The following is a 27,388-nucleotide window of genomic DNA, read 5'->3' as shown; positions in this document are numbered from 1 at the left end:
GGCCTCCCGCACAGCGCTGCTGCTGTCAGAGCTCTGATAACCCACCGCAGCGCAGCCCTTTGGCTCGGGAAGCAGCCGGCCTGGAGCAGCAGCTCCCCACACCCCCCCCCCTCCTTACAGCAGCACCCAGCGCTGCTCGGGGCACCCCCCATCCCCGCGTGGGTCGGGTGAGGGCTCTGCTGCTCACCCGGGAGGTCATGAAGAGCAGTTTGGTCTCCATGTCGGGGGTGAGGCGGCACGCCAGGAACTTGCGCGAGGTCCTGGATTGGAGGAGCTGCAGAACACCTGCAGGGAAATGGAGGGGGTCGGGGGCTGCACAGAGCCAGCAGGGATGCACCCTGCAGGGGGGGGGGGGGGCAGCTCAGAGTGCTGCCTTCCTCGAGGCCAAAGGCACTGAGACTGGAGAGGGGTGATGATGATGATCTTGGCTGGGAAAGGCCGGCTGGAACAGCCCCTGTGCAGGGAAAGCTTTGTCAGAGAGCAGCAGTGTGGAAGGAGGTGGGGGGGGGGGGGGGGGGGAATGTGCAGCACAGCAGAACGGGATCTGGAAGAGGGATGAAGGAATGCAGACACTGAGCCTCAATACAGAGTGTTCCCCATCTGACCCCACAGGGAGCCTCAATACAGAGCGTTCCCCATCTGACCCATAGGGAGCCTCAATACAGAGCGTTCCCCATCTGACCCATAGGGAGCCTCAATACAGAGCGTTCCCCATCTGACCTATAGGGAACCTCAATACAGAGCATTCCCCATCTGACCCATAGGGAGCCTCAACATGGAGCGTTCCCCATCTGACCTATAGGGAACCTCAATGCAGAGTGTTCCCCATCTGACCCCATAGGGAGCCCCAGTACAGAGCGTTCCCCATCTGACCCATAGGGAGCCTCAATACAGAGCGTTCCCCATCTGACCCATAGGGAGGCAGCACAGCGATGCCCCCCCCAGCTGCTCATCCCATAGGGAGCATGATCCCATAGGATCCCACGCAGCACCAACCCTCGGTGTGAAGGCACCCTGCTGCAACGCCCAGGTGTACAAAAAGCCTCGTGTGCATGGAACGGGCAGGGGAAGCAGGAGGGGAGATTGCAAAAGCTGCTTTCGTTCCCAAACAGCTGCAAGAGGAGGGATTTATTTATGGCTGTGCTGCTGCTGCTGGACGGGACCTGAAGGATTTACAGCACGCTGCTCCATGCAGACAGGCGGGCGCCGGGGCTGTGCAGCGCTCAGCCTGCTCAGAGCTCCCATTGCAGGGCTGCAGGGGGGAACTGCAGAGTGCAACTGCAGAGTGCAACTGCAGAGTGCAACTGCAGAGTGCAACTGCAGAGTGCAACTGCAGAGTGCAACTGCAGAGTGCAACTGCAGAGTGCAACTGCAGAGTGCAACTGCAGAGTGCAACTGCAGAGTGCAACTGCAGAGTGCAACTGCAGAGTGCAACTGCAGAGTGCAACTGCAGAGTGCAACTGCAGAGTGCAACTGCAGAGTGCAACTGCAGAGTGCAACTGCAGAGTGCAGCATAGCCTGGGGGGGAGGGGGGGGGGGGGAAGGGGGAAGAGCTGCAGACCACCTCGCTGCATAACAGCTCCTCGGGTCAGCTCTGTGTGCTGCCAGGCAAATTGGTGGCGAATATGAACTATGGGATTGCTGGAATGAGGGCAAAAGCCACAGCCAGTTTGTCAGCAGGGAAGGAAGGAGCCGGGGGTGTTGATGTCGGCCCCCCACTCAGTACAGCGCTGTGGGGCCAACGGGCTCCAACTGCAGCAAAGCAGGGAAGCATCGGCTGCCCCCGCTGAGGTGGGAAGGGACACAAAGCAGCAGGGATGCCAGCAGGGTGCCCCACAACACACACGAGCTGCTGGGAAGACCCAGAGGTGAGAAATGCCATCAGTGGGGCTGAGCCCCTGCAACCCCCCCCCCCCCCCCCCCCCCCCCCCCCCCCCACACACACCCTAAGAGGGCAGTGCTGTTCCTGCAGCCTCCAGCCAGCACGGCAGTCAATGAGCGCCGACAGGAGAGCTTCTGGAGATGGAGGAGCAGCCGAGGAGCTGCACTGAGGGGCATTTAATCAGCAGACACACAGCCCCTTCCCCTGGGCACCATCTGTGGTCTTTAACGTGGCATTAATGAGGCCCCAGAGAGCAGAGCAGGCGCTGGGTTGGGGGGGGGGGGGACGACACTTTAAAGCCCCACATCCGAGGGCTCTCTGCAGACAGATAATGATGTGACAGCCCCGAGAGAAGTTAATAATTCATAGCAATAAAAGCCGTCAATAAAACACTCTCTCTGCCACATCCATCCTAACCCAGAGCCGCGCAGAGAGCGCCGCAGCTGAGGGATTGGTGGAAAGCTGCTGGCATGAATGGGATCCCGTTCAGAAAGAGTCAACTGCTGCAAGCCCTGCGTCTGTGCTTCAGTGCTACGGGGACCCCTTGGCCTCCTGTTGGAAACTCGGATATCCCCCATCTTTGTGCTCCTGCTCACCTCAGCTTACAGAGCAGCTCATAGGGACGCACAGTGAAGGGCTCGGTGCAGACCCAGCCGTGCAATCCCACGGCTGCTGTCACAGCCCGGCCGTATTCTCATGGCCTGTCTGCTTTTCAGCACGGTTTGAAACCCAAACAAAGCTCTGAGGAGGCTGCAGCAGCATTGAAGACAGCGGCAGAAGCCATCCGGGGTCAGAGGTGGTGGTGGGAGAGCAGAGCAGCTGCTGCTCAGCCCCAGCAGAGCACAGCCGTGGGGGAACCCCGTTCCCTTTAGCAACGAGATGGGCTCTGCAAGCAGCCATGTGGGCCTCAGCACTGACAGAGGTGGAACCACACGGTGTCATTGCAGCTCTCCGCACACACACGGCGCGCAGCGCTTGGCTGCAGCCCCGGCTTTGGGGCCAGGATGAGTGGGGCAGGGTGGGCTCAGCCCCCCCCCCCCGGCCGCAGCCATACCCACCTGTGAACTGCGTGCTGAGCACCTGCGGGTTGTGGATGATGTCCTTCCAGAGCTGCTCAAACTCAGGGATCCTCGCCACGTTCTGCAGGAGCCGCACGAGGTCGCGGCCGATCATGAAGCAGTCCATGAACTGGGGAGGGGGGGGGAGGAAAAACATCACGTTGAGTGCTCACCTGCTGGTGGGGGGGGGGGTGAGAACACGCAGTCCTTCAGGCTGAGGCCGGCAGCGGATGATTCACCCTGTGCACAACGTGCCCACCCCTCCCCCTGGCACGGCGCCCCCTCTTTGAAGCCCGCAGGTTGGGAGAGGCGGGCTGACAGGAGGGAAGGTCAGCGGCTATTTTAAAATGTTCCCTCTCTTGTAAAGCAAACAATCAGCTCATAAATCTGACATTTTCTCTCCAGGACCTCAGCCAGCCTCTGAAACCGGGGGTTGTGACATCGGCCCCTCTCGGCCCGGAGGGAGGAAGGGAAGGGTGGGCAGCGCCGTGGCAAAGGATGGGGTGAGGACACGCAGAGCGCACGGCCTCGGTGGGGATGAGCCACGAACTGCCTGCGTGCTGGGGGGGGGACCAAAGGAGGCAGCGCGGCCTCCAGCAGCACTGTGTGCTGTGTGCACGGAGGGCTCTGCTCTGCTCACCCGTTCCCGGAGGAGGGAGATGCAGAAATCCACCTCCTTCTGGCGCAGCGCCTGGAGCGGAGCGGTGCCGTGGTGGTCCACGATGAGCCGCAGGTAGGTGTACACAGCCATGGCTATCAGGAGGCTGCTCTTCAGTACCCATTCCCTGCAAAGGAAGTGCAAAGCCAGCCCATTTTCAGGCACGACTTAGAGAGCGCCACAAGAAGAAGGGTCAGAAGAAAGAGAGCCTGAAGGAGAGGAGCGGTGCGGGGCCACGCTCTGATCGGAGAGCCTCCAGCACTGACTGTCCCCCTTTGCATCCCCACTGCCACTGCAATCAGAGCACTCGTAACAGCGCGCAGTGATCTGCTCAGGAGCAAACATGGGGAGCAGCTCTGCAAACAGACGTGGTCTCAATGCACCTTTGAAAGCAGCTTTGCCCATCAGCACAGTGAGGCACACTGGGTCTTCCCCCATGGCCGGACCCCATATGCTCCCACCGAGGTGCTGCTGCCCCACACTGCAACCTGAAGGCAGCCAGAGGGGCAGGAGGCAAAGCAGAGCCGGATGGAAAAGGCAGGAGGGTAGAATGGGGACAAACGGCCATCCTGGGGGGCATACAGTGGGGGATCCACCTGCACAGGGATGTGCCCAGCAGCACACAGCACACACAGCACGCTCTGCTTTTCCACCCAGGAGGGCACCGAGCGGTGCCGGGGCCGGATTTGTTTCTCAGCCACCCTGCTGGGTGTGCCGCCTTCTCTGCTCTCCCTTATCTGACTGCAACAATAAATCCTCTCCGTCCATAAAACCGACCAGAGTCAGCCTGGCTGTTGGCGCCGGGTGCCAGGAACGGGCCAGGCTGGCGCTGATTGATGGCCCTCAGCATCTCCCTAAATCACAGCCTGCCCGAGTGCTGCTGCCACCTGAAGAGCCACAGCCTGGGGACAAACGGGTCAGCGGCCCTAAATCACTTTGGGGGGAGCCTGGGAAAGCCCTTAGCTGGGTGCTGGCAGCTGGTAATTAGCGAGCTGGGCGCTGCGCAAAGGTTACGGCCAGGGAGGATGCGGCAGTAATTAAGGGGTCCCGGTGAGCTGGGGGTCAGCACTGCTCTTCTCCCACTGCGAGCTGTGCAGAACATAAATAGAAACCTTGTCCAAAAGGGGGGGGGGGGAGGGGGGCTGCCAACACCCCCCAGGACCCATTGATTGGGAGGCAGAAAAAGGCAGCCCTGGGGAAGCGCTGCCATCAGCAGCTGAGCGCCGTGGGGCTGCGGGGAGGCAGCTTTGTTGCTCCTGGTTTTAATTAAAGCAAGCACTCAGCGCTCCGAACGCGGAATCAGACCTTCACCAGCGTGGCTTTAATTAAAGCCCTGGTTCTCCTGCTAATCAAAGCGCACGCATCCCAGCAAAGAGCTGCAGGTTGCACCTCGGGCTCCTTCCCAACCCTCAGCTCCCTCCTTGTGCTGCTTCTGAGCCACTGCACCGCACGCACAGACACTCAGCAGCGCCTTCATCGGCAGCCAAAGCTTCTCCTCTCCCATCTGCTCCTCTGACAAACTCCTCCAGCTCGGGTTTCCCTCAGCTCTCCTGCAGACCCGGAGGCAGATGTGGCAGGAGCGGCTCCTCCTGAGCTGCATCTGTTGGTTTGCAAGGGAAGAGCTGCACCGTGCTCAGGGCGGAGATGCTCCACGCAGAGGGGATGCAGTGCAGATGGGCAGCAGTGCAAGCTGAGGGGCTCAGATGGGACACAGGAGCTGAGCTCAGAAAAGGAGTGGGGTTTGGAACTGCTAAAGAGGAGCAGAAATGGGACAAGCCCAGGAGAGAGTGGGGGTCTCTCCCCCTTGGAGGGTCTCTCCCCCTTGGAGGGTCTCCCCCCCTTGGAGGGTCTCCCCCCCTTGGAGGGTCTCTCCGTGGCGTCGCCTCCAGCACACAGGGGCTGTAGTTGGCCCTCACGGCTGTTCCCGGGGCCAAATAAACGCTTCAACCACCTGATAGTTGACCACAGCAATAAGAGAACCTCTGCTATTACGGAAAAGCTGTAAGCTATTTACAAGTAAGGGCTGCCCAGCCGGGGCCGCGGGGAGGAATTGTGCTTATCGCCAATTAGCGGCCGCTTTGCCAACGGACGCTGAGCCCGTGGGACAATGCTTCCCAGCTGGCCCGCCCCCAACAAACTCCAGTTGCAGCCCCAGAGAGGCAGAAGCTGTTTATACACAGGAAGCTTTTTGGGCAATTAACTCCGTCCCACTCCCCCAAAAGGAACACCTCCCCCGCAGGCTGGGGAAGCTCAGGAGGAAAATATGGCCGGGATCAGCTCTGAGCCACGCGCGCACCGTCAGTGCAGGGCAGCTTCAGCCCACGTGCAGCGCAGCCCCTGAGGCTGGCTGCTTAATGGAAGGACTTGAGGACAACCCCGCAGCAGGAGGGATTGGAGAGCTGGGAACGCACACCACAGCCTGGAAACGTGGCTGGGGACGCAGGGAGGGGACGCGGAGGGCGTCTGTATAGGAAACCCCATTGGCACCGCTCCCATTTGCACCATCAGTGCAGACATTGGCCCAGCGCTGCCCTCCCGCACTCAGCGCTGCAGGAAAAGCCCCACCTGCCCCATCCCACGTGGGTACCTCTGCTCTGTCAGGATCTCCAGGACGTTCTCTGCCAGCCAGATGTTCTTCGCCGTCACATCTCCCCCTGCGAGGGAAAAGGATTACAGGAGAGCAAAGCCTGTTAGGTCAAACTGCCCTGCAGTCAAAGCTAAGGGGGGGCTCTGCATGCTCGGCTGTCCCCGCACGCCCATAGGCGTAAGCACAGCTGCTGGTGGGGGATCAAAGGGGCCTTTGCTACAGCTGCACCTCTGCAGGGAGGAATGGGTAACGCTTTTCTGGACGGCGGAGAAGCCGAAAAGGGGGTGAGGTTCAGTGGGATTCCCAGCTGCTCAGCTCACAAAGGGACACAGCAGCTGCAGGGAACGCCTGACGTCCCCAGCAAAGGCCACGAGTGGGGCAATGCCCGGAGCTGCGGTGACACCGGGAGCGGAGGAACTCCAACTGCGCAGCCCGGCCAAAACAATGGGATCGTAACAATGAAAGCATCATAAAACGCTGACGAGGGGACAGTGGCACCCTGCCAGCACAGAAGGGGCCCCGCACGGGGAGGTGTGAGCCAGGAAACAAGGGATGCCTTCAGCAGCGGTTTGTGGAACGCTCTGTTTGCACCGCGACAACCGGCACAGCTTGGCTCGCGCTCGGGGCTCCGTCCCCTCCCTCCCCTCCTTCCTCCCCTAAAGAGCGGACAGGACAATTTCCAGCCCCGCAATGAAAGCACAGCGCCAGGTTTTATGGTGGGACACGAATTCCTGCAGCCCGGACGTCAGCAGTGGGGCTGAGCGGGGAACAAGGAAGAGGCACCGTTCCTGCAAAGCCGGAAAGGCGTGCGTGTGTGCACACTGCTTACACCAGGACCCCACGGGCAAACCCAGCCCTCTGGGGGGGGGGGGGCTGTCACCCTCTCAGCACCTCTCCTGCACCTCCGACTGCTGATAGCGCTGCTGCCACCCCGCGTGGCTGAGGGCAGGGACTGAGGATGATGCGGGTGCCCTCGTGCAGCGTGGCGAGGCGAAAGCTGGCAGCAACAGGAACCAATGCGCTTCCTGGCGGCTGCAGCTCTTGCCAGAAGGCTCCCGGCTCTCCGTCTGACTCACTCCTCGTGGAGGATGTCGGGACGAAGCGGCTCTCAGGGCTCCATCTCTGCTCCTGGCTGCTGGGAGCAGGGCGTGCGTGCGTAACGCCGCCGCCCGGGGCGGCTGAGCTCACCTGCAATCTGCTTCATGAAGGTCATGCAGACGCCGTCGGCGCCGAGCACGCCGCTCTTCACCAACTCCCGCAGCAGCCACATCAGCTGGGCAGAAGCAGAAGGGAAGGTGGGTTGGGGGGACCCTCCCACGACAGCACCGTGGATGCAATACCCCCCCCCCCCCCCAAAGCCCCCTTAGCACATCCCCTCCAGGTGAGCCCACGACCCCCCCCCCTCCAGCTCCAGTGCCCCCTCCTTGTCTCTGCCAGGTCGGCAGCCCCCCTCACCTGGGTGCGACACGTGTCCTGCAGCTTCAGGTACTTCTCCATGAGGATCTGGTTGATCTTGTTGAGGACGATGTTCATTCCATCTCGGCTCACCAGGGCCAGGTCCCGGTAGCACTGCAGCAGGGGAAAGGCCGTAATGAAAAACACGCAACGCTTTTTTTTTTTTATCAAAACCTGATTAGATAACAGCAAAGAAACCATGTCGGGGAAGGAAGGGACACCGAGGCAGGCAGGCTCCAGGCGATGACCTGAACCCACATCCTGGGGCCGGGCCAGCAGAGCTGTCAGTGCTGCGGGGAGGCTGCAGTCAGCCCAGGAGCCAAAGGCTGCCCGTTGCAAAGCAGACACCGCCGGGCGGCTCACGACCACCTCCCCATCCCAGCTGCAGCTCTGGAGGGGCCGAGAGCAGAGGAGAAAGGCAGCCAGGGCTCCGCCAGGAAGGATCAATTAACAAACAGTTCATCCACGATGAGCGGCAGCCAGGCCAGGGTGCAAAGGTGCTGGCTCTCCCTTCCTCCTCTGCTCAGGACAGCGGGGGGCGGAGGGTGATTAGGAAGTAATTTGCTAAGTAGCTCTGCACGAACGTTAATTTGTGCTGGTAAATGTCATGGTATTCCAGAGAGCAGAGGTCTGGTCTCAGCATCTTCCTTTGGAGGAGTTAATGAGGCCTCAGAAGATCCCTTTGATGAGCTTTGCTGCACTCCGGTTTTCTCCCTCCCCGTTTCACGCGGCACCATTTAAACCAATTTCAAACCGACCAAACCAGATTGGACCCCCCCCATCCTGCAGCCCCCAGCACAAGGATGGCTGTGATGACCCATAGAAAGGCTTGGAGGAAACCTTCAGGGCTCAGCACTGAGGGATGGGGGGGAAGAGAACCTGAAACCACATCGCATTGCCAAAGCTGGGAGCAACCCATCGCCTCCTCCCCACTGCGGGCAGATCGGAGCTGCTGCTCACACAGGGCTGTTTAATTAACGGGAAGGAAGAAGGGATGAAGGTGAGCTTTAAATGAAGGGGGTGGGAAATAAAACAGATGCAGAGCAGGGAAAGGACCCCAGCCCAGGGCAGGAGGAGACGCCAGAGCCGGGCTGCAGTGCGGCTCCGCGCCGAGCGTTAATTAAAGGGAGAAGTGCCAGGCGGAGGAGGCAGCCCTGACACATCAGCTGCTGTCACTTTGATATTTGAAGGCGGTCAAGTGTCCCTGCTCACAGCTGGATGTGTTTAGCACAGCTAAGCTCTCCCTGCTGGAGCGTCGAGGCAGAGAGACGGGAGGGGGAGAGCTGCAGCTTCGCCCCACGGCGCTCTGCTGGGGCAGCTCCGGCCCCACTCATACAGCAGAGGGTTTAAGGGCCGCCGTGGGGCAGAAGGAGAGAGGTGCCCCCCCAGCACCGTGCAGCCCAGCAAGCACAGAAGCGCCCCCACGTTCAACACAGCCATCTCAGACACCCCTTTTTTTGCTGTTCCTGCCGGTGAGGCTATGTTTGTCTGCAGCAATGCTGCTTCCACAGCACCTGCGTGGCTCTGATGCTCCCGGACAGAGGTGGGAACGCTCCTGCAGACACACAGGGCTGTGCTGAACCTCTGCTCTGCCCATCCAGCACTGACTTCAGAGCTCTCTCACACACCCTATAAGACGCTCTATCAGTCAGCTGAGCGTTCGCCCCCTCTTCGCAGGCAGGGGAGCAAAGCAAGGAGAAATTCACCCCCCAAAAATCGAGCAGAAAAGCACCGCTGGCCCCCGGCCACGTTGTCTGGACACCACGCAGGTGGCAATGAGAGCTGACAGCGGACTGGCAGACCCAATTATCCCCCAAGGAAAGCACTGTGCTCCCAGGATCCGACCTGACGAGGGCAGCGGGAGCAGCCACGCTGCATTGCCACGGCTGCAGGCAGCAGGTATGTCCCCCTGCCAGCTTGCTCACACACAGCTGGGCTGCCTGTCCCTTTGCCAGAGGAAATTAGAGAGGGGAAGGCACCGCAGAGGCTCCACTCGGCCCCTCGCAATGTGATTGCCAGGCAGATTAAATGCCACAGCTCTGCCAGACTCGCTGCCAGCACAGCAAAGCACCTGCCCTGCAAGTCCTGCACTCCCACGCTCAGCCCCTGGGCTCTGTATTCCCTTCCAGCTGAGGTCCACCGCGTCCTGGAGGAGAGGAGAACATTTTCTTCCCCGTGGAGGAGGGGAACCGTCCCACGGGTCAGCAATAAGAGCTGCTCTTTGGCTCCCACGCTTCTTGGGAGGAAGGATGGGTCCCCATTCAGCCCCTCGGGGTTCCCGTGGCCAACAGACGCCTCACAGTCACGGCATGAGGCAGAACGGGGCTGGAGGGCAGCGGGGACTCCGCCACCACATTTGGGAAGGCTCGGAGGAGATGGAGCAGAACAGCCAACCTGCAAAGAGCAACCCAGCCTGCAGCAGCGATGCCAGCAGCTGAGCCTCGAGGCTCCCAGGAGAGGTGTGATTTCCTCGTCAGATGTGATTTCTGGGACGACGACGACTGCAACACCACGACAGCCAGAGCTCATCTGGAGCTGCTGCTTCGGTGGGGAGAGCTCTGCCCTCACAGCAGTGATTAAATCAAAGGAGAACAGGGCATGAGTCACCACCCTGAGTCCAGCACAGCCCCAGGGCTGCACATCCCTAACAACGCAGCACACAGTGCCTTCAACCCGTTCCATCCTGCACCATCCCTGCTCTCTGCAACGCACCCAAACCAGGACCCCCGGGTACCCCCACCACACACAGCCCTTCCAGGAGGGCTCCGGGACCCCCCCCAGCTGCACACAGCTCTCCTTCCTGCAGCACAGCATCACTTCCAGCTCCCTCTGTTTGCAGCACCAAACCCGCTCAGAACACACAGCGCTCATCTTAATGGGGACGCTTAAAAGCAGTTTTAAAAACCACGCTTTGCAGCGGTGTTATAAAAGAGGGTTGCTTAGAAATTAAATCTGCTCTAGGAAATTAATAGAGGCCAACAGCTAAGATGCAATTTTCTCCAGGAATTGAATGCCTCTCTCCTCCAGAGCCCCATTATTTCTGGAGGCATCTACAGCCAACCCGTAACGCACAGATCCCTGCAGGGCCTCCAAGGGGAAGGCAGACGCTGGGAAAGGGCTCTGCAGCTTCTCGAAGCCTCCGTGCCCTCCTCCCACTGCAAAACTGACTTCACCCCGGGGCTGTGAAAGGACCCAACCACCCTCCATGGTGGCAGCCCGCCTTCCCCCACAGCAGCTGCTGCACTGCCTGTGCCACGGGGATGAAATCAAAGCAGAACAGCCCAAAGTTGTTGTGCTGTTATCAACGTGGCTCGGTGTGGGGGGCCGTGCACAGACACCTGCTGCTGCTTGGAAGGCAGGATTCCTCACGCACCAACGCCGTGCACACCCATGGGTGCAAAACCTTTACCTTCTGCGCCTGAGTGGGTTCGGTCAGCACCAGCGTGAAAAGGCCCAGGCAGATCTCCTCGTGTTGGGGGGTTCCTTTACAGATCTGTAAGAGAAGAGCGCTGTCGCTGAGCAGATGGTGTGAGGGGACGGTCAGGAAGGCAGACGGAGAGGGAAGCCCTTCTCGAAGCAACGAAAGGGAACCACAGAGGGGGACAGCAAACACGTGGCACCTCCCTGAGGTCTGCACACCTTTGTGACGGTGGCACCGGCGCAGACCTCGCAGCGCGGGGACATTTGGGGCCGTTTCGGGATGCTCTGCAAATGGAACGGTGCCCACCAACGCTCAGCACTGCAGCTCTGAGCCTCCTCTTGGAGGAGACCTCCACAACCTGCCCGGCCACGCAGCGCTCTGCGCGCCCAGCCTGGCTTGCCAACCCTCTTCCCATTAAGGAAAGGCAACTTTGTGCCACTCGTTCCGTGAGCCCAAGGTGTTCCAGGGAGGAAAAAAACCCCACATCTCACATATCTGAGAGCTGCCGGGATGTAACGCAACAGCTCTCCTTATACGGTCACGTCTGCAGCGTGCTGCCGAGTATTTTAAGACCACGCAGAGATAGAAATAAATGCTCCATCCTTCAGCAGGAGGGCTGAACCTGCCCTTCCCAGTGGTCTGCGCTCTGCCTGCTCGGAGGCCAAGAAAAAGCTGATCTGAGCAGTGCAGGAGGACAAAAATACATCAGAAATGCAAACAGCGGCAGCACGTGAGCAGCGCCAGACCTGCAGCGCACGGTGCCCACATGCTGCTGCACACTCAGCTCTCAGCAAGGAATTGGCTCCCAAACACAGCCCTAAATGAGGACCAAAGCTGCCATGTTTTGTCTTTTAGCCGCTCACAGCTCCGTGACAGGTTTAGGAACAGGGAGAACACAGCTGGGACGCCCACAGCACACCCTGAACTGTTCCTTCCAGGCTGAATTTCTCCCCTCTTGGTGGGGGGGGGGAACACTTACGTGTGCATTGAGGGCATCGTTGGCCTCTCGCTCGGACAGCCCGTTGGTCAGCGAAGTCACGATGCCCACACACCTCTCCAGCCTCTGAAACAGAGCAAAGCACCATCAGCAGCGCATGGGATGAGCCCACACCTCAACCCGTGGCACCAACAGCACCCTCAGCTTCCAGCCGGCGGGGATGAGGGGCTTCACAGACGTTCCTCCATGCACGGGTCGGGGTTGGAAATACTCTGCTGACAGCACTCCAAGAGCCCAAAAGGAAAGGTGCCGTTATTCAGTGACACCAATACCGGTACTGTTTGGATAGGGGGTCAAAGAGGCAGCGTGCAGAACTGGGATGGAGGTGGGCTCCCCACCCGCAGGAGCTGCAGAGCTGCTCCAGCCATGGCGAGGTTGAGCCGGAGCACCCCGAGGCCCCTCGAGCCCATTCAGCACCCCGGGGATCTTCTGCTGCAGCTGCTCAATGTGTGAGCAACGCCCGGCCCAGAGCAGCAGGAACAGACGATGCCTCCACATGAGCATCCCTACGAGACGATGGGAAGGGCTCTCCAACACGCGCTCCCACTCAGCCTGAGAGCGATCAGAGCAGCTTATTTTTTGCACATCAGCTCTCCTGTAGCAACAACTGCTGCCTCTGGCTGTTTCAGTGGTGAAGATATAACCTTTGCAGGGTCCAAAGGTGCTGATGTGTGACACCTCCTTCAGCACGGAGCCCTCTGAGGTCCCCTGGGATGGAGGGGATCGCTCCCCCAGCGACAGCTCTGTGCCCATCTCCGGGGCAGGGAAAGCCTGAGCAGAACAGACATCCCTGCAGTCCTCATCTGCTCCTCATTGCTTTGCAATCGCATCACTCAGATTATGGAGCTGCTCGAGGACTCCTCTGCACATCAAAGGGGCTGCGGTGAAGGATTCAGTGAGAAAAGGGTCAGCAGTTCTCCACTCGGAGGCGATACGAAAGAAGATGCGCCGGTCAGTAATGCAGACATAACGCCTCTGTCACACAGGCTTTGTTGGAGGCCCAGCGGTGGCATTATAAAAGAGCAGCCATGAAAATCCCCACTCGAAAGCAGACCAATGAATCTGAAAGGGAGGACAAGATCCAACGGCTGGGAGACAAAGGCAGGAAAACCCCAGCACCAAGAAAGACAACTTGTTGGCAGAGAACGCAGCCAAGGGCCACCAGAAGAGCTCTGCAGGAGGTTCAGCATCGATTACCATCACTGACCCCAGGGCTGATGAGGCACAGCTCATGGATAAGACGTATCAGCCTGCAGCCGGGCGTGCAAGCCATAGGAAAACTGAACTTCCACCTCTGAGCGACCATCACAGCTGACACTGCAGCAACGAGCTCTGCCAAAACCCACAGCAGAGCAAGAGGGATGTCTTCGTGTCAGCACCCGGAATGAGAAGTTCCAATGAGCTCCAGCCCTCCAATCACCACCATCAAACCGACGTGCCCGACAGCCATCGGCTCCAACTGCTGCCGGAGGGGAAGGCAGCAGCTTCCATCTGAACTCTGCAGCCTGACGACTTCGAAAACACGATGAGCACGCGTGGCTTTTCCTGCACATTCTCCATTCGTTGAGCTCTTACCAGGAGAAACAAACTTCGTGGTGCTAAATCCATCAGGGCCGCCACTCCCGCTTGGGAGTACTGCTGATACCTGAGCTCGTGTTATCAAACCAGGCTTGCTTCCAGCAGGGAAGGAAGGATGGAGGAGCGGCCGCTGGGAGGCCTCTCATTGCCACCTCTCCATCCTCTGGGCTCTGTCTGCGTGGTGGAGCCGATGCTGGCGGTGCCCCAACTCCCAGCACATCCATGCCAGGCAGGCAGAGCTGCACGGGGCCGACCTGGGAACAGCCCAAGCAGAGCTGGATGGGACCCAAAGCACACACAGGGGCCGCTGGGTGCTTGGAAGGAACATAAATACACTCCGACTCCAGACCTCGAGACCGGGCCGTTCCAGTTACCTCCCTGTTTTTCTCCTATAGCTGAAATCCAGCGTGATGTTTTCTCAACCTGCTCCCCTTCACGAGCCGTAAGGACACGTTTCCATCCCACGGTAAATAATCCTTCTCTCCCACAAGCACAGCCATCCCGGGGGGGGCACAGCAGAGCCCCAGCACAGCTCGGAGGCCCACAGCTGCTCACCCTGCGAGCCAGACGTGCGCAGAGGGGCCGAGGAGACGCACCCACAGCCTCAGCCCTGAGCACAGCTCCCTTCCCCAACTGCCTCTGGCAGCCCCCGGTGGTCCCGGGGAGCCCCAAACCCTCCCTACCTGTGGGAACCTCCCTGGTGATGCTGTGGAAAGAAAAGCCCAACGTGTGGCCCGGCCCTGGTTGAGCTCCCCGTTAACGCCACTCCCTGCAGGGATGGGTGAGGGGTGCAGCACACACCCCCTGCCCGCAGCCCCCCCCTGCTCCCCCCCCCCCCATTCACACCTACCTCCTCCAACTCATCCTTGGCATCCAGAAGGGTGGAGAGCAGCAACTTGCCTCCTCCTCCTCCTGCCGCTCCCCCCTTCCCCTTCTGCATCTCCATTGCTGCCGGGGGGAGCCCCTACCCGAGGCGGGCGGGGGGGGGGGCTTGGCCTGAGAGGAGCCCCCCCTCTGCGTCCCCAGGGTAGGCCCGGCTGCCCCCCCCAGTCCTTCCCGGCCGGAGGATGGGGGGGCTCTACGGGCACCCCCCGGTACCCCCGCAGCACTCCGCGCTCCGGCAGTGGGGCCGTGCGGGCACAGCGACGGCTGGGGGAACGAGGGGGAAGGGGGTGGGGGGCTGCTCTTCGACCACTCGCGGGCCCCCCCTGCCGCCGTGCTGGGCTGTAGGGGGCCCTGTGGGGTGCGACGGGGGCTGCGGGCGGTACTGAGCGGGGGGAGGGCAGAGAGCCCCGGCGGTACGGGGAGGCACCGGGGCTGACAGCTGCCCCGGAGGACGGGGCGAACGCTGCGGCTGCCGCCGGGCCGAGCCGGGCCTGGAGTGGCGGCAGCGAGGGGGGTTTCGGTGCCGGGGGAGGGGAGCGGCGGCTGCGCGCCCCCCGCCCAGCGCCGCCGGCCGGAAGTCACTGGGAAAGGGACGGGAGGGCCTGGACGGAAGAGGAAGCGCCCGCCGCCGGAAGCTGCCGCCCCTCCCTCTCGTTGACCAATGGAAGCGGAAAGGTGGCCTTGAGTGACAGGGCGCGGGAGAGAGGAGGAGGGGCGGGGCCGAGCTGCTCGGGTCGACCAATGAGGAGGTGGGGGCGGGGTCTGAGCGCGGGGAGACCACGCCCCCACTCCCGCGGGGCCGACACGCGTGGCTCCCGAGACGGGACGGGACGGGACGGGACGGGGCGGCAGCACCGCGAAGCCCCCCGCGCCTGCACGGACGGGACCGGGACCCCAATACCTCCTGGGCGGCACAGCCGAGCCCCCCCCGACCCATCTCCGACCTCACGCGCTGCCAGGATCCCCAGTCACCTCCCCACCCCCCCCCAGGACCCCCAGTGACCCCCCCTTTGGAACGCCCTCCGCCCTCGGGACCCCTCCCCATGTCAACCCCCCCCCCAGTTCGTTCCCCGTCCCTCTGAGCCCCCCTCCATCCGTGTGCCCCGCAGAGGGGTGGGGGAGGGGCACCGGGACTGGGGGGGGAGCGCACCCCATGGCTCGATGGGACCATGACATTTGGGGGGGGGGGGAGGGATTGGGGGGGCGATACGGACACGCAATGACCGCCCGACGTCTGCGCACACACAGCTTTATTACAAAAACCCACCGCTCCGGGGGGGGGCTGACCCACACCGGACACGCGGCCGCCCCGTCCCGCTCCTCCACGCACCGCCGCGGTCGGTGCTGGGCTCAGACCCCCCCTCTGCCCCCCCCCGAGCGGTGGGGTTCGTCCTCCATATGGCCCCACTCGGGGGGCTCCGGGTGTTGGGGGGGGGCTCAGCCCCGCGTGCCGCTCCCGCGCTCCCCCAGCAGCCAATAGGTCCGCACCTTGCCCTTACCCTGTGGGGTGGGGGGGCGGGGAGCTCCGTTACCCCAATGGGGCCCGGGGGGGATGGGGGACTTCGAGGGCTCTGGACAGAATGTTGGGGGTGCCTGTGCCCCATTGGGATCAGGGTGCAAGGGAGGGGGGCTAGGGGGGGCACCCCATTGGGATGAGAGCACAGTGGGTTCCCGTTGGGGTCCAGGAGCAGCCATGGCCCATTGGGATTGGGGTACTGAGGGTGGCCACTGCTCTTTTGGGATTGGGGCCCAAAGAGTTCCCACTGCCCCAGTGGGATTGGGGTTAGGGTTAGGGCCCAAAGGGTTCCCATTGTCCCATTGGGATTGGGGTTAGGGCCCAAAGGGTTCCCATTGTCCCATTGGGATTGGGGTTAGGGTCCAAAGGGTTCCCATTGCCCCGCTGGGATCGGGGCCCAAAGGGTTCCCATTGCCCAATTGGGTTTGGGGCGCAGGGGTTCCCAATGCTTCATTGGGATCAGGGTTAGGGTTAGGGTCCAAAGGGTTCCCATTGCCCCGCTGGGATCGGGGCCCAAAGGGTTCCCATTGCCCCACTGGGATCAGAGCCCAGGGGTTCCCAATGCCCCAGTGGGACTGAGGTGTAGGGAGTGAGCCCGTGGCCCCACTGGGGTTGGGGTACAGAGGGTATCCCATTGCCAATTGGGTGGTACCCAACTGGGGCGGGTTGGGGCGGTGGGCGCTCACCTTCATCTCCACGTCGCCCCGCAGCTCCAACTCGAAGCAGCCGAACTCCTCCAACACCGCTTTGGTCACCGCCGAGATGTGGATCTTCAGGGCTGGATGGGGACGGCCCCACATCAGCACCCACAGGTGCCCCCCGGCCCCCCGCCCGGCCCCACACCCTCACCTTCGCCATTGGACTCCATGCGTGAGGCCGTGTTCACAGTGTCCCCGAAGAGGCAGTACCGGGGCATCTTCAGGCCCACCACGCCGGCACAGACGGGCCCTGCATGGCCCCCAGTGAGCCCCCAGCCCCCTCCCCATCCCCACATGGCCCCCAGTGAGCCCCCAGCCCCCTCCCCATCCCCACTGACCCTCATGTTTGCCATATCTCTGTCCTTATCCCCTCTGACCCCATATGGATGCCACGTCCCCGTCCTCTCCGACCAATGTGGATGCCATGTCTCCATCCCAACCACAGACACCGACATGGGTGCCAAGTCCTTGTCCCTATCCCCTCTGAATCACATAGGTGCCATGTCCCCATTCCCACCCCCACATCCCCATCCCCACCCCAATGACCCTATGGATGTCATGGCCCCATCCCCACTTCAACGTCTTCATCCCCATCCCAACATCCCCTATGGGAACCACATCCCCATCCACACCCCAACAACCTTATGGATGCCACATCCCCAGCCCCGTGCCAATGTCCCCATCCCCACTACAACATCTCCATCCCCATCCCAACGTCCCTGATGGGCACCATGTCCCCATCCCCACCCCAGCATCCCCTATGGATGGCATGTCCCCATCCCAATGTCCCCATTCCCACTCCAACGTCCCCATCTCCATCCCAACGTCCCCATCCCCACTCTAACATCCCCATCCAGTATCCCCTATGGATGCCCCATCCCCACCCCAACATCCCCATCCCCACACCAACGTCCCCATTCCCACACCAACGTCCCCATCCCCATCCCAACATCCCCTACAGACGCCACGTCTCCATCCCCACTCCAATGTCCCCATCCCTATCCAAACATCCCCTATGGATGCCATGTCCCCATCCCCACCCCAACATCCCCATCCCAATGTCCCCTATGGATGCCCCATCCCCACCCCAACATCCCCATCCCCACCCCACCATCCCCATCCCCACCTCAACATCCCCATCCCCACCCCAACGTCCCCATCCCAATGTCCCCTATGGATGCCCCATCCCCACCCCAACGTCCCCATCCCCACCCCACCGTCCCCATCCCCACCTCAACATCCCCATCCCCACCCCAACGTCCCCATCCCAATGTCCCCTATGGATGCCCCATCCCCACCCCACCATCCCCATCCCCACCTCAACATCCCCATCCCCACCCCACCATCCCCATCCCAATGTCCCCTACGGATACCACATCCCCCCTCACCCCAACGCCCCCCAGGGGCACTGTGCCCCCCCCGCTGACCGGTGTGGATGCCGATGCGCAGCCGGAGCTGCTGCTGCGGGCGGTGGCGGATGCGGAAGGATCGGACGGCATCCAGCAGCGCCAGCGCCATGCGAGCCACCTCGCGTGCGTGCAGCTTCCCATTGCGCACCGGCAGCCCCGACACCACCATGTAGGCATCCCCGATGGTCTCCACCTGGGGGGACATCGCCGGGGGGACGCGGTGTGAGGTCATCACCATCCCGGAGACAGGGTAGGGGGGACGTCGGACACGCACGGGGACCCCGCGTCCCCACCTTGTAGACGTCGAAGTTGTCGATGATGGCGTCGAAGCAGGTGTAGAGGTCGTTGAGCAGCGTCACCACCTGCATCGGGGTGCTCTCGGCCGACAGCGCCGTGAAGCCCACGATGTCGCTGAAGTAGATGGTGACGCTGTCGAATGCCTCCGCCTGCACCGTCTCCCCCCGCTTCAGCTGCTCCGCCACCGAGCTGAGGACACGGGGGGGTGGGTGAGGGTGGACGCGGCCCCTCTCGGGTGTCCCCAGCCCCACATCATGCCGTGCTCCACTCCTATGGGGGTCTCCATCGCTGGAAGACCCCTCGTTGGGTTGGACATCCTTTGGGTGCCCCAACCTGTAGGGGGATCCTTGGGATTCCCAGTCCCACATCCCCCCAACAGCCCATCCAAGGACCCAACAATAGGTTTAAGAACCCAACAATAGCTTTAAAAACCCAACAGCCCATCCAAGAACCCAAAAACCCATCCAAGAACCCAACAGCCCTTCCAAGAACCCAACAACCCATCCAAGAACCCAACAGCCCATCCAAGAACCCCACCCCCTCCGGGGGTTCCCTGGGTCTCCCAGCCCCTCCGAGCAACCCCAGCCATGCAGAGCATCCTACGGGGGACTGGGTGGGAGGAAGGCAGGGGCTGCTGGCTCTGGGGGTGGTTATGGAGGTCTGGGCCCATGGCGCTCACTGGGGCAGGATTTGGTAGAGCAGAGCCTCAGCCTTGCGCTTCTCCTCCAGGTAGGCCTGGGTGCGCTCCTCCACCAGCTCCTCCAGGTTGTTGGCGTACTGCTCCATGCGTGTCAGCAGGTTGTCCAGGATGTTGCTGCTGCTCTCCCTGCAGCAGAGGGGTCAGTGCCTGTGTGGGGATGTTTGGGGGCTCCTCCTGTGGGGTGGTGGGAGGTGGAGGCACCTGTTGAACTTGCGGAGCTGGACCTTGATCTGGTTGAAGTCGGGGCGCTCCAGGACGTCCTCGGCCCAGCAGTGCTGCATGAGCTGGCCCAGCTCCTCCATGTGGCACCCCACATTGGCCGAGGGGCGGAAGCTGGGGCACTCCCCACTCTTCACCCGCTCGATGATCTCTGCAGGGAGGAGCACCCATCAGTAGGTCCCGTAAACCAGCAAGTCCAAGAGCCCAACAGCGCTTCCAACAATAAACCCAAACAGCAGATCCATGAACCCAACAGCTCATCCAAGAACCAACTATAGGTTTAAGAACCCAACAGGCCTTCCAAGAACCCAAAAGCCCTTCCAAGAACCCAACAATAGGTTTAAGAACCCAACAGCCCATCCAAAAACTCAACAATAGGTTTAAGAACCCAACGGCCCTTCCAAGAACCCAACAGCTCATCCAAGAACCCAACAGCCCTTCCAAGAACCCAACAGCCCATCCAAGAACCCAACAATAGGTTTAAGAACCCAACAGCCCTTCCAAGAACCCAACGGCCCTTCCAAGAACCCAACAACTCATCCAAGAACCCAACAATAGGCTTAAGAACCCAACAGCCCTTCCAAGAACCCAGCAGCCCATCCAAGAACCCAACAATAGATTTAAGAACCCAACAGCCCTTCCAAGAACCCAACAGCTCTTCCAAGAACCCAACAATAGGTTTAAGAACCCAACGGCCCTTCCAAGAACCCAACAGCCCTTCCAAGAACCCAACAGCCCATCCAAGAACCCACCACTGGGTCAAAGCCCCCAGCCCATCATGCCCCCCCGGCCACGTCCCCCCCCCTCCCTCTCACCTTTGGGGCTCAGATCCATTCCCTCCACGTAGAAGACGCCGTTGCGCAGCGCGATCTCTTGCAGGATGATGCCGAAGCTGTACACGTCTCCCTTCTGCGTGCCGCGGGCCGGCGGTGCCTCCATGCGCAGCAGCTCCGGCGCAGTCCACAGCTTCTCTGCGGCACCAGGACGGGGTCAGCCGGGCGGGGACGTCGGGGGCGGAGGGGCTGAGCGGGACGGGGCTCACTGGCAAACAGCGCGTGGGAGTCGTCGCCGTCGGGGGCCACGCGGAAGCTCTCCAGCCCGTAGTCGGTGATCTTCAGCACGAAGCGGCTGTCCACCACGCAGTTGGAGGACTTGAGGTTGCCGTGGGACACGATGACGCCGTTGTGCAGGAACTGCATCCCCTGGCAGGGCGGCGTGGGGGGGGGGGGTCGGATGTGGTCCGTCCCGTCCCCCGTCCCCCCCCCCCCAAGTGGGAATGGGGTTCCCCGTGGGGATTGCCTCGTTACCTTAACGATGTCCAGAGTGAGGGAGTAGCGGAACATCCAGTCCAGGGTGATGCTCTCGTTCTCCAGGATGTCCTGGGGATGCAGGGAGGGCGCAGCGTTGCCCCCCATCCCAGGCAGCACCACGGGGCGATGGGCACACGTACCCAACATGGGGCGGTGGGCTGTGCCATGGGTCCCCCCCAGGGCTCAGGGACCCCCCCCAGGGCTCGGGGACCCCCCCCAGGGCTCGGGGACCCCCCCCAAGGGCTCGGGGACCCCCCCGGCACCTGCAGGCTCCCACGCGGGCAGTACTCGGTCAGGATGCAGATGTTTGGGGGATCGGTGCAGGCGCCAACGAAGCGCGTCAGGTGTTCGTTTTGGACGTCTCGCATCTGGGGGGCAGTGAGGCGTGTGTGGGGCTCTGCCCCACTGCGGGGACCCCCGGCCCTCCCCAGCCCCACCTACGTGCTTCAGCTCGAACAGGACCTTGCGCGTCAGCTCGATCCGCTTGCGGTTGAGGTGCTTGATGGCCACCAGGTTGCCCTGAGGACGGGTGGGGCGGTGGGTGCCCGCTGGGGTGGGGGTCCCCGGCCCCACTCCCGTGTCCCCATACCTTATAATACGCCGTCTTGGCGTAGACCTGGAACTGCCCCTCTGCTGTCATCAGCGAGCCGTAGTTGGAGCCCCTCTGGGGGGGAAGGATGTGGGATGAGCCCATCTCCACCCCATCCCCACCCTATCCTGACCCCACCCCATCCCCATCCCCATCCCATGCTATATTACCCCATTCCCATCCCCACCCCACCCCATCCCCATCCCATCCTGATCCCACCCCACCCCATCCCCATCCCCATCCCCATCCCCACCCCACCCCACCCCCACCCTATCCTGATCCCACCCCATCCCCACCCTATCCTGATCCCACCCCATCCCCATCCCATGCTATATTACCCCACCCCCATCCCCACCCCACCCCACCCCCATCCCATCCTGATCCCACCCCACACCATCCCCACCCCACTCCATCCCCAACCCCATCCCCACCCCATCCCCACCCCACCCCACCCCACCAGTGACAGGGTGAGTTTGCTGCCGGCGCTGCGCAGGTGTTTCTCCATGCTGCTCATCTGCAGGTCCTCCCAGCGCACGCGCCACAGCTCGGCCGCCAGCTCCTTCTCCAGCTGCAGCTTCCTGCACCCAACCACGGGCTGAGACCCCCACGGGTCCCCCCCCTGCAACCCCCCCGGCCGCCCCCTCCCCACCTCCCACCTGTAGATGAAGAAGGAGATGACGGTGATGGCCAGCAGGACGAGGCTGAGCGCCAGGGACAGCACCTCCAGCGTGCTCAGGTTGGCTGTAGGGTGAGAGGGGGGGTGGTGAGGGGCTGTGGGCCCCCCCGGGTCGTACCCCCACCCATCCACCGCTCACCCTTCCGGCACTGGGGGTCACTGTGGTCGAAGCCACAGGGGGGGACGTCGGAGGGGACGACGTTCCCTGGCCAATGGATGTCCCGTCCCGGCACCATATGGAGCTCCTTGGTGGTGCCGTTGTAGTTGGCCACCATCTGGGTGGGATGGAGGGGGGGGAAAGGGGGGGTCAGGACGTCCCTGTGGGGCTGTGGGGTTTCCCCATCCCGGGGCAGCTCCCACCTGGAAGTCCCCGCTCGTGGGGTCCATGTCCCATAGGGTGTAGTCGTTCTCCCGGTCCCCGTTCTCATCGATCCTCAGGAACCCGGTGACGCCTGGGGATGAATGAGGGGCTCGGGGGGGGGCCGGGACCCCAGAATGGGGACAGTGCTGGTGGGGGCAGCGGCTCTGTGCGCCCCGTGGGGGCTGCACAGCCTCGTCCTGCTGAGTCCGACCCCAAAACACCCACCCGGGTGGGAGTGGGGCCGTGGGGTGGCAGTCAGCCCTGTGGGATGGGGAGGGGATGGGGATGGGATGGGACAGGGATGGGGATGGGGATGGGATGGGGTGGGATGGGACAGGGATGGGGATGAAGTGGGGATGGGGATGGGATGGGGGTGGGGATGGAATTGGATGGGGTGGGATGGGGGTGGGATGGGGGTGGGGGTGGGATGGGGAAGGGGTGGGACAGGGATGGGGGTGGAATGGGGATGGGATGGGGTGGGGGTGGGATAGGGATGGGGATGAAGTGGGGATGGGGATGGGATGGGGGTGGGGATGGAATTGGATGGGGTGGGATGGGGGTGGGGGTGGGATGGGGAAGGGGTGGGACAGGGATGGGGGTGGAATGGGGATGGGATGGGGTGGGGGTGGGATAGGGGTGGGATAGGGATGGGATGGGGGTGGGGGTAGGATGGGGATGGGGGTGGAATGGGGGTGGGATGGGATGGGGGTGGGGATGGAATCGGATGGGGTGGGATAGGGGTGGGATGGGGAAGAGGTGGGACAGGGATGGGGGTGGAATGGGGATGGGATGGGGTGGGGGTGGGATGGGGGTGGAGGTGGACGCCCACCATAGAAGGTGCGGTTCCACATCTGCTGGATGATGGCGGAGGCGTTGGTGACGGAGCCGCCGCGCTGCAGCGTCTCATTGACAGCGTGAGCGTAGAGCAGCACTCCGTCGTGGAAGGCGGCCGCGATGAAATTCATCTGAGGGCACAGCGCGGTGGGAACGGCGGCCCCCACAGCCCCGCATCACTGTGTGCCACCACCCCCAGCAGCTCCGTGCCGCGTCCCGTCCCAACATCCCCAGCAGCCCCGGCTCCAGCCCACGTCCCCAATGTCCCTCACCCCAATGTCCCTCACCCCAATGGTGTCCCCAGCTCCATCCCACGTCTCCACATCCCAGTGTCCCCAGCACCATGCCATGTCCTGTCATCCCACTGTTCCCATCTCTATCCCATGTCCTCAATGTCCTCAGCTCCATCCCATGTCCTCACATCTCAATATTCCCATCCCTATTCCATGTCATCAGTGTCCCCAGCTCCATCCCACATCCCTCACCCCAACGTCCCCAGCTCCATCCCATGTCCTCAACGTCCCAAGGTCCATCCCATGTCCCCACATCCCAATCTTCCCATCTCTATCCCACGTCCTCAGCATCCCCAGCTCCATCCCATGGCCCTCACCCCAATGTCGCCATCTCCATCCCATGTCCTCAACGTCCCAAGGTCCATCCCATGTCCCTCACCCCAATGTCCCCATCTCCATCCCAAGCCCTCAGTGTCCCCAGCACTATCCCATGTCCCCTCACCCCAATGTCCCCATCTCCATCCCATGTTCTCAACATCCCCAGCTCCACCCCATGTCCCTCATCCCAATGTCCCCAGCTCCATCCCAAGCCCTCAGTGTCCCCATCTCCATCCCATGTCCTCAACGTCCCAAGGTCCATCCTATGTCCCCCCATCCCAACATCCCCAGCTCCATCTCATGTCCCTCACCCCAATGTCCCCATCTCCATCCCATGTCCCCCCATCTCCATCCCAAGCCCTCAGTGTCCCCAGCTCCATTCCAAGCCATCAGTGTCCCTCACCCCAATGTCCCCAGCTTCATCCCATATCCCCTCATCCCAATCTTCCCATCTCTACCCCACATCCTCAGCATCCCCAGCTCCACCTCGTGTCCCTCACCCCAATGTCCCAGTTCCATCCCATGTCCCCTCATCCCAACGTTCCCATCTCCATCCTATGTCCTCAGCATCCCCAGTTCCACCCCTTGTCCCTCACCCCAATGTCCCAGCTCCATCCCATGTCCCCCCATCCCAATGCGCCCATCTCCATCCCAAGCCCTCAGTGTCCCCATCTCCATCCCATGCCCCTCACCCCAATGTTGCCATCTCCATCCCATGTCCTCAATGTCCCAAGGTCCATCCCACGTCCCCCCATCCCAATGTCCCCATCTCCATCCCAAGCCCTCAGTGTCCCCATCTCCATCCCATGTTCTCTACGTCCCCAGCTCCATCCCATGTCCCTCACCCCAATGCCCCCATCTCCATCCCATGTCCTCAACATCCCCAGCTCCACCCCGTCCCCCCATCCCAATGTCCCAGCTCCATCCCATGTCCCCCCATCCCAATGCGCCCATCTCCATCCCAAGCCCTCAGTGTCCCCATCTCCACCCCATGTCCCCTCACCCCACTGATGCCCCCGGCCCCACCCCGTGTCCCCGCCCCGTCCCGCTGTCCCCACTCCGCACCAATCCGTCCCTCATGGTGAAGTTGAAGTGGGTCAGCGCCTCCTCCTTCAGCCGCTCCACGAAGGGTCGGTACTCGGGGTTCTCAGGCTCTTTGTAGGTGATGATGGTGACAGCCTGGGGTGGGGGGGGGTCGGGGGGGGGGGGGGGGTTGGCAACGGGGACGGGGCTGTGCCCGCCGAGGGTCCCCGAGCCCCGGGCAGGGCTGGCTTTGTGCCGCCCCTATTAATAGCCGCAGGCAGCGCTGGAGCCGAGACCCGGGGAAATGAATGTCGCTTCCTTCCTCCAACAGAGCTGCCAGCAGCGAGCAGGGGGTGGGCGAAGGGAGGGGGGGTGGGCGAAGGGAGGGGGGGGTGGGGGGGGGCAGCGCCAGGGGGAGGGGGTGCGCACGTGGCTGTGCGCTCGAGGCTGCTTTACCCGTGGGGGTGCACCGTGATGGTGGGGAGGGTTGTGGGGGTCGGGGGGGGGGGGGACGTCCGCCGCCCACCTGGAAGGCCTCCCGAGCGCTGTCGTCGTGGCGGTCCCCGCGCTTCCAGGGCCGCTGGGGGTCGGGGAAGCGCCCCCCCCCCTGCAGGCTGGCCCCGAAGATGTCGATGTAGAAGAAGGCGAAGTCTCCTCGCGTCAACCCCTCGCGCCACGCCTGCAGCATCAGCTCCCGCAGCGTGTCCGGAGCGCAGCACACGTACACCACTGCGGGGCGGGGGGTCACGACACGGCCCCCCCCCCCCCCCGGGGCGTGAGCCCAATGGGGGCGACGACGGCCCCCCCAACCCGCCCAGGTTACCGATAACGGGGGAACCTCATAACCCCCGTTACAAACGCGCGGTGCCCCCCGGTGCGCGCTACACCCCCCGGGGGGTACCGGAGGCGGACTCAGAGGGGTCGCTGCCCGCTGCCCCCCCCCGGCCCGGCCCGGCCCGACGTTTCTTGTTTTCCCGACTCCGTTTCCTCCGCCCGCGATCCCGACGGTGTCCCCCCCGGATCCCCCCGCGGCACCGGGAGCGGACGGGCAGCGCCGCAGCCCCGGGGCCGCAGTTCCGAGGGGTGAGAAGGGCGGGGGGACGGAGGCGCTCGGACGGCTCCGGGCTGCGCGGCCGCGCGGGGGTTGCGCGGCGTTCCACGCGTGCCGGACCGTCCCCGGCGCCGTGCGGAGCGGATCGGTGCGCACCTGTTAGCGGCTCGGCACAGCCGTCTGAACCGCGCCGAGCCCCGCACACCGCTCTCACCCGCACGCAGCCGCGCGCTCCGGCTTCTCCCCTTCGGGCGGCCGCTCCGCCCCGCGCCGCCCCGCACCGCGCACTCCAAGCGGGGAGCGGCGCACCGCCGCGGGGCTCCGCGCCCCGCACGCACCCCCCGCACTCACCGCGTCCCTTCTGCCGGATCTCCTGGATGATGAACGAGTAATTCCCGCGGTGGCGGAACACCACGTCGAGGACCGTCATGTTGTGCACCGCCGGCAGCTGCATGTACAGCCCTTCGGCCGCGAAGAAGCACGGCCGGTCGTCCATCCTCTCGTCCCAATAGACGAGCAGCGCTCGCCGCGCCCACCCGTAGTGCCGGTGCAGCCGCGCTCCCAGCTCGCCCAGCTTGCGGTGGCTCGGCCCCACGCGCGTCGTCAGCGCGAACTGCTCGCGTTTGTCGTCGAAGCCGTGCGCCTCGGCCCCCGCCGTCAGCAGCGGCAGCCCCCAATGGCTCGTGAAACGCGCGACCGGCGCGGCCGCGTACACGCAGCCCGGCCCCACGAAGGCTGCGGGGTGGTGGGCGAACCGCAGATCCACGGCGGCGAGCGGCGCGGCCATCTCGGAGCACAAACCGTGCCGGTCCTCGCTGCTGCCGAACACCCACCGCAGCGCGTGGCCGGCCAGGAGATCCCCCCGCGCGTTCACGGCGGCGGCCGCCAGGCGCACGGCCGGCCCCACGCGCGGCCAAGCCCACGGGTACGAGAGGTTCCGCTCGGGCAGCACCACCGCCAGCGTCAGCGCGGCCCCGCGGGCCCCGCACAGCGCCCCGCACAGCAGCAGCGCCCCGCGCAGCGCCGCCAGCATCGCCGCGAGTGGCCCCGGCCCCGCGCGCCCGGCCCGTCCTTCCCCGGCCGCGACGGAGGGCTGCGCCCATCGCCGCCTTAACCCCTTCGTGCCCGCCCGCCCGCCGCCAACCCCGCCCCACGCGTGGCCGCGTGCGCGCCCCCCCTTCCCCCCCGTGGACCCCGCGGAGGCGGCGCGGATCGGACCCGCGTGGGGCTGAGCGCCGACGGACCCCGCGCCGCCCCCTCCCGTCCCATCGGAGCGGCGCCCGCCGCCGGTCCGCCCCGCGGCGCTGAGAGCGGCGGAGTCGGAGCGGCGCTGTGCGGCGCTGGAGGCGACGGCAGTAATTAAGTGTCTTAATTAAGAGCTAATGAAAAAAAGACGCGGAGCTCAGGAGCGAAAAGTTTCCCCCTAGCAGAGGATGGTTTCGATCCATCGACCTCTGGGTTATGGGCCCAGCACGCTTCCGCTGCGCCACTCTGCTGCTGCTTTACCTTTCAGCCCCACTGTATATGAAGCCGCTCTCACGGCCGCCTCTCAGTTGCGCATGCGCACGGCGCT

At 63.2% G+C, this 27,388-nt stretch overlaps 2 protein-coding genes and 1 non-coding gene across 5 annotated transcripts in view; all 3 read right to left on the bottom strand.

The window, feature by feature from the left end:
• Positions 1 to 15,104, bottom strand: part of INTS3 (integrator complex subunit 3) — a 32,407-nt gene extending 17,303 nt beyond the window's left edge. For 2 of the 3 annotated variants that reach the window (XM_025143500.3, XM_025143501.3), the window contains exons 1-9: positions 14,487 to 15,104; positions 12,041 to 12,124; positions 11,050 to 11,133; positions 7,641 to 7,754; positions 7,374 to 7,458; positions 6,186 to 6,252; positions 3,581 to 3,725; positions 2,941 to 3,070; positions 188 to 285 (exon numbers count right to left, since the gene is read on the bottom strand). In XM_025143500.3, coding sequence (XP_024999268.1) covers positions 188 to 285; positions 2,941 to 3,070; positions 3,581 to 3,725; positions 6,186 to 6,252; positions 7,374 to 7,458; positions 7,641 to 7,754; positions 11,050 to 11,133; positions 12,041 to 12,124; positions 14,487 to 14,582 — 903 coding nt within the window. In that variant the 5' untranslated portion in view covers positions 14,583 to 15,104. Of the gene's footprint in view, positions 1 to 187; positions 286 to 2,940; positions 3,071 to 3,580; positions 3,726 to 6,185; positions 6,253 to 6,413; positions 7,459 to 7,640; positions 7,755 to 11,049; positions 11,134 to 12,040; positions 12,125 to 14,486 lie in introns of those variants that run through there. The other variant, XM_046904030.1, reaches the window with a different exon arrangement.
• Positions 15,105 to 15,754: 650 nt separating this feature from the next.
• LOC107055115 (atrial natriuretic peptide receptor 1-like) lies at positions 15,755 to 26,858 on the bottom strand. The gene is made up of 21 exons (XM_015298478.4): positions 26,167 to 26,858; positions 25,291 to 25,493; positions 24,807 to 24,920; positions 23,126 to 23,261; positions 22,296 to 22,387; positions 22,075 to 22,210; positions 21,916 to 22,000; positions 21,717 to 21,837; positions 21,260 to 21,334; positions 21,112 to 21,189; positions 20,934 to 21,038; positions 20,668 to 20,739; positions 20,403 to 20,562; positions 20,176 to 20,331; positions 19,343 to 19,511; positions 19,121 to 19,267; positions 18,438 to 18,630; positions 18,163 to 18,337; positions 16,887 to 16,985; positions 16,724 to 16,815; positions 15,755 to 16,021 (listed from the first exon to the last, which is right to left on the bottom strand). Exons 1-21 carry the CDS (start codon positions 26,846 to 26,848, stop codon positions 15,959 to 15,961), a joined length of 3,153 nt encoding a protein of 1,050 aa, XP_015153964.3. The 5' UTR covers positions 26,849 to 26,858; the 3' UTR covers positions 15,755 to 15,958.
• Positions 26,859 to 27,239: 381 nt separating this feature from the next.
• On the bottom strand, positions 27,240 to 27,311 carry TRNAM-CAU. Its single transcript has one exon. It is a non-coding gene; the product is annotated as a tRNA-Met (tRNA).
• Between the last annotated feature and the right edge of the window lie 77 nt (positions 27,312 to 27,388).

Source organism: Gallus gallus, chromosome 25 (assembly GCF_016699485.2).
Source record: "Gallus gallus isolate bGalGal1 chromosome 25, bGalGal1.mat.broiler.GRCg7b, whole genome shotgun sequence".
Lineage (NCBI taxonomy): Eukaryota > Metazoa > Chordata > Aves > Galliformes > Phasianidae > Gallus > Gallus gallus.
Note: the sequence above shows the minus strand (reverse complement) of the source record. Positions and strands in the feature narration are given on the sequence as shown.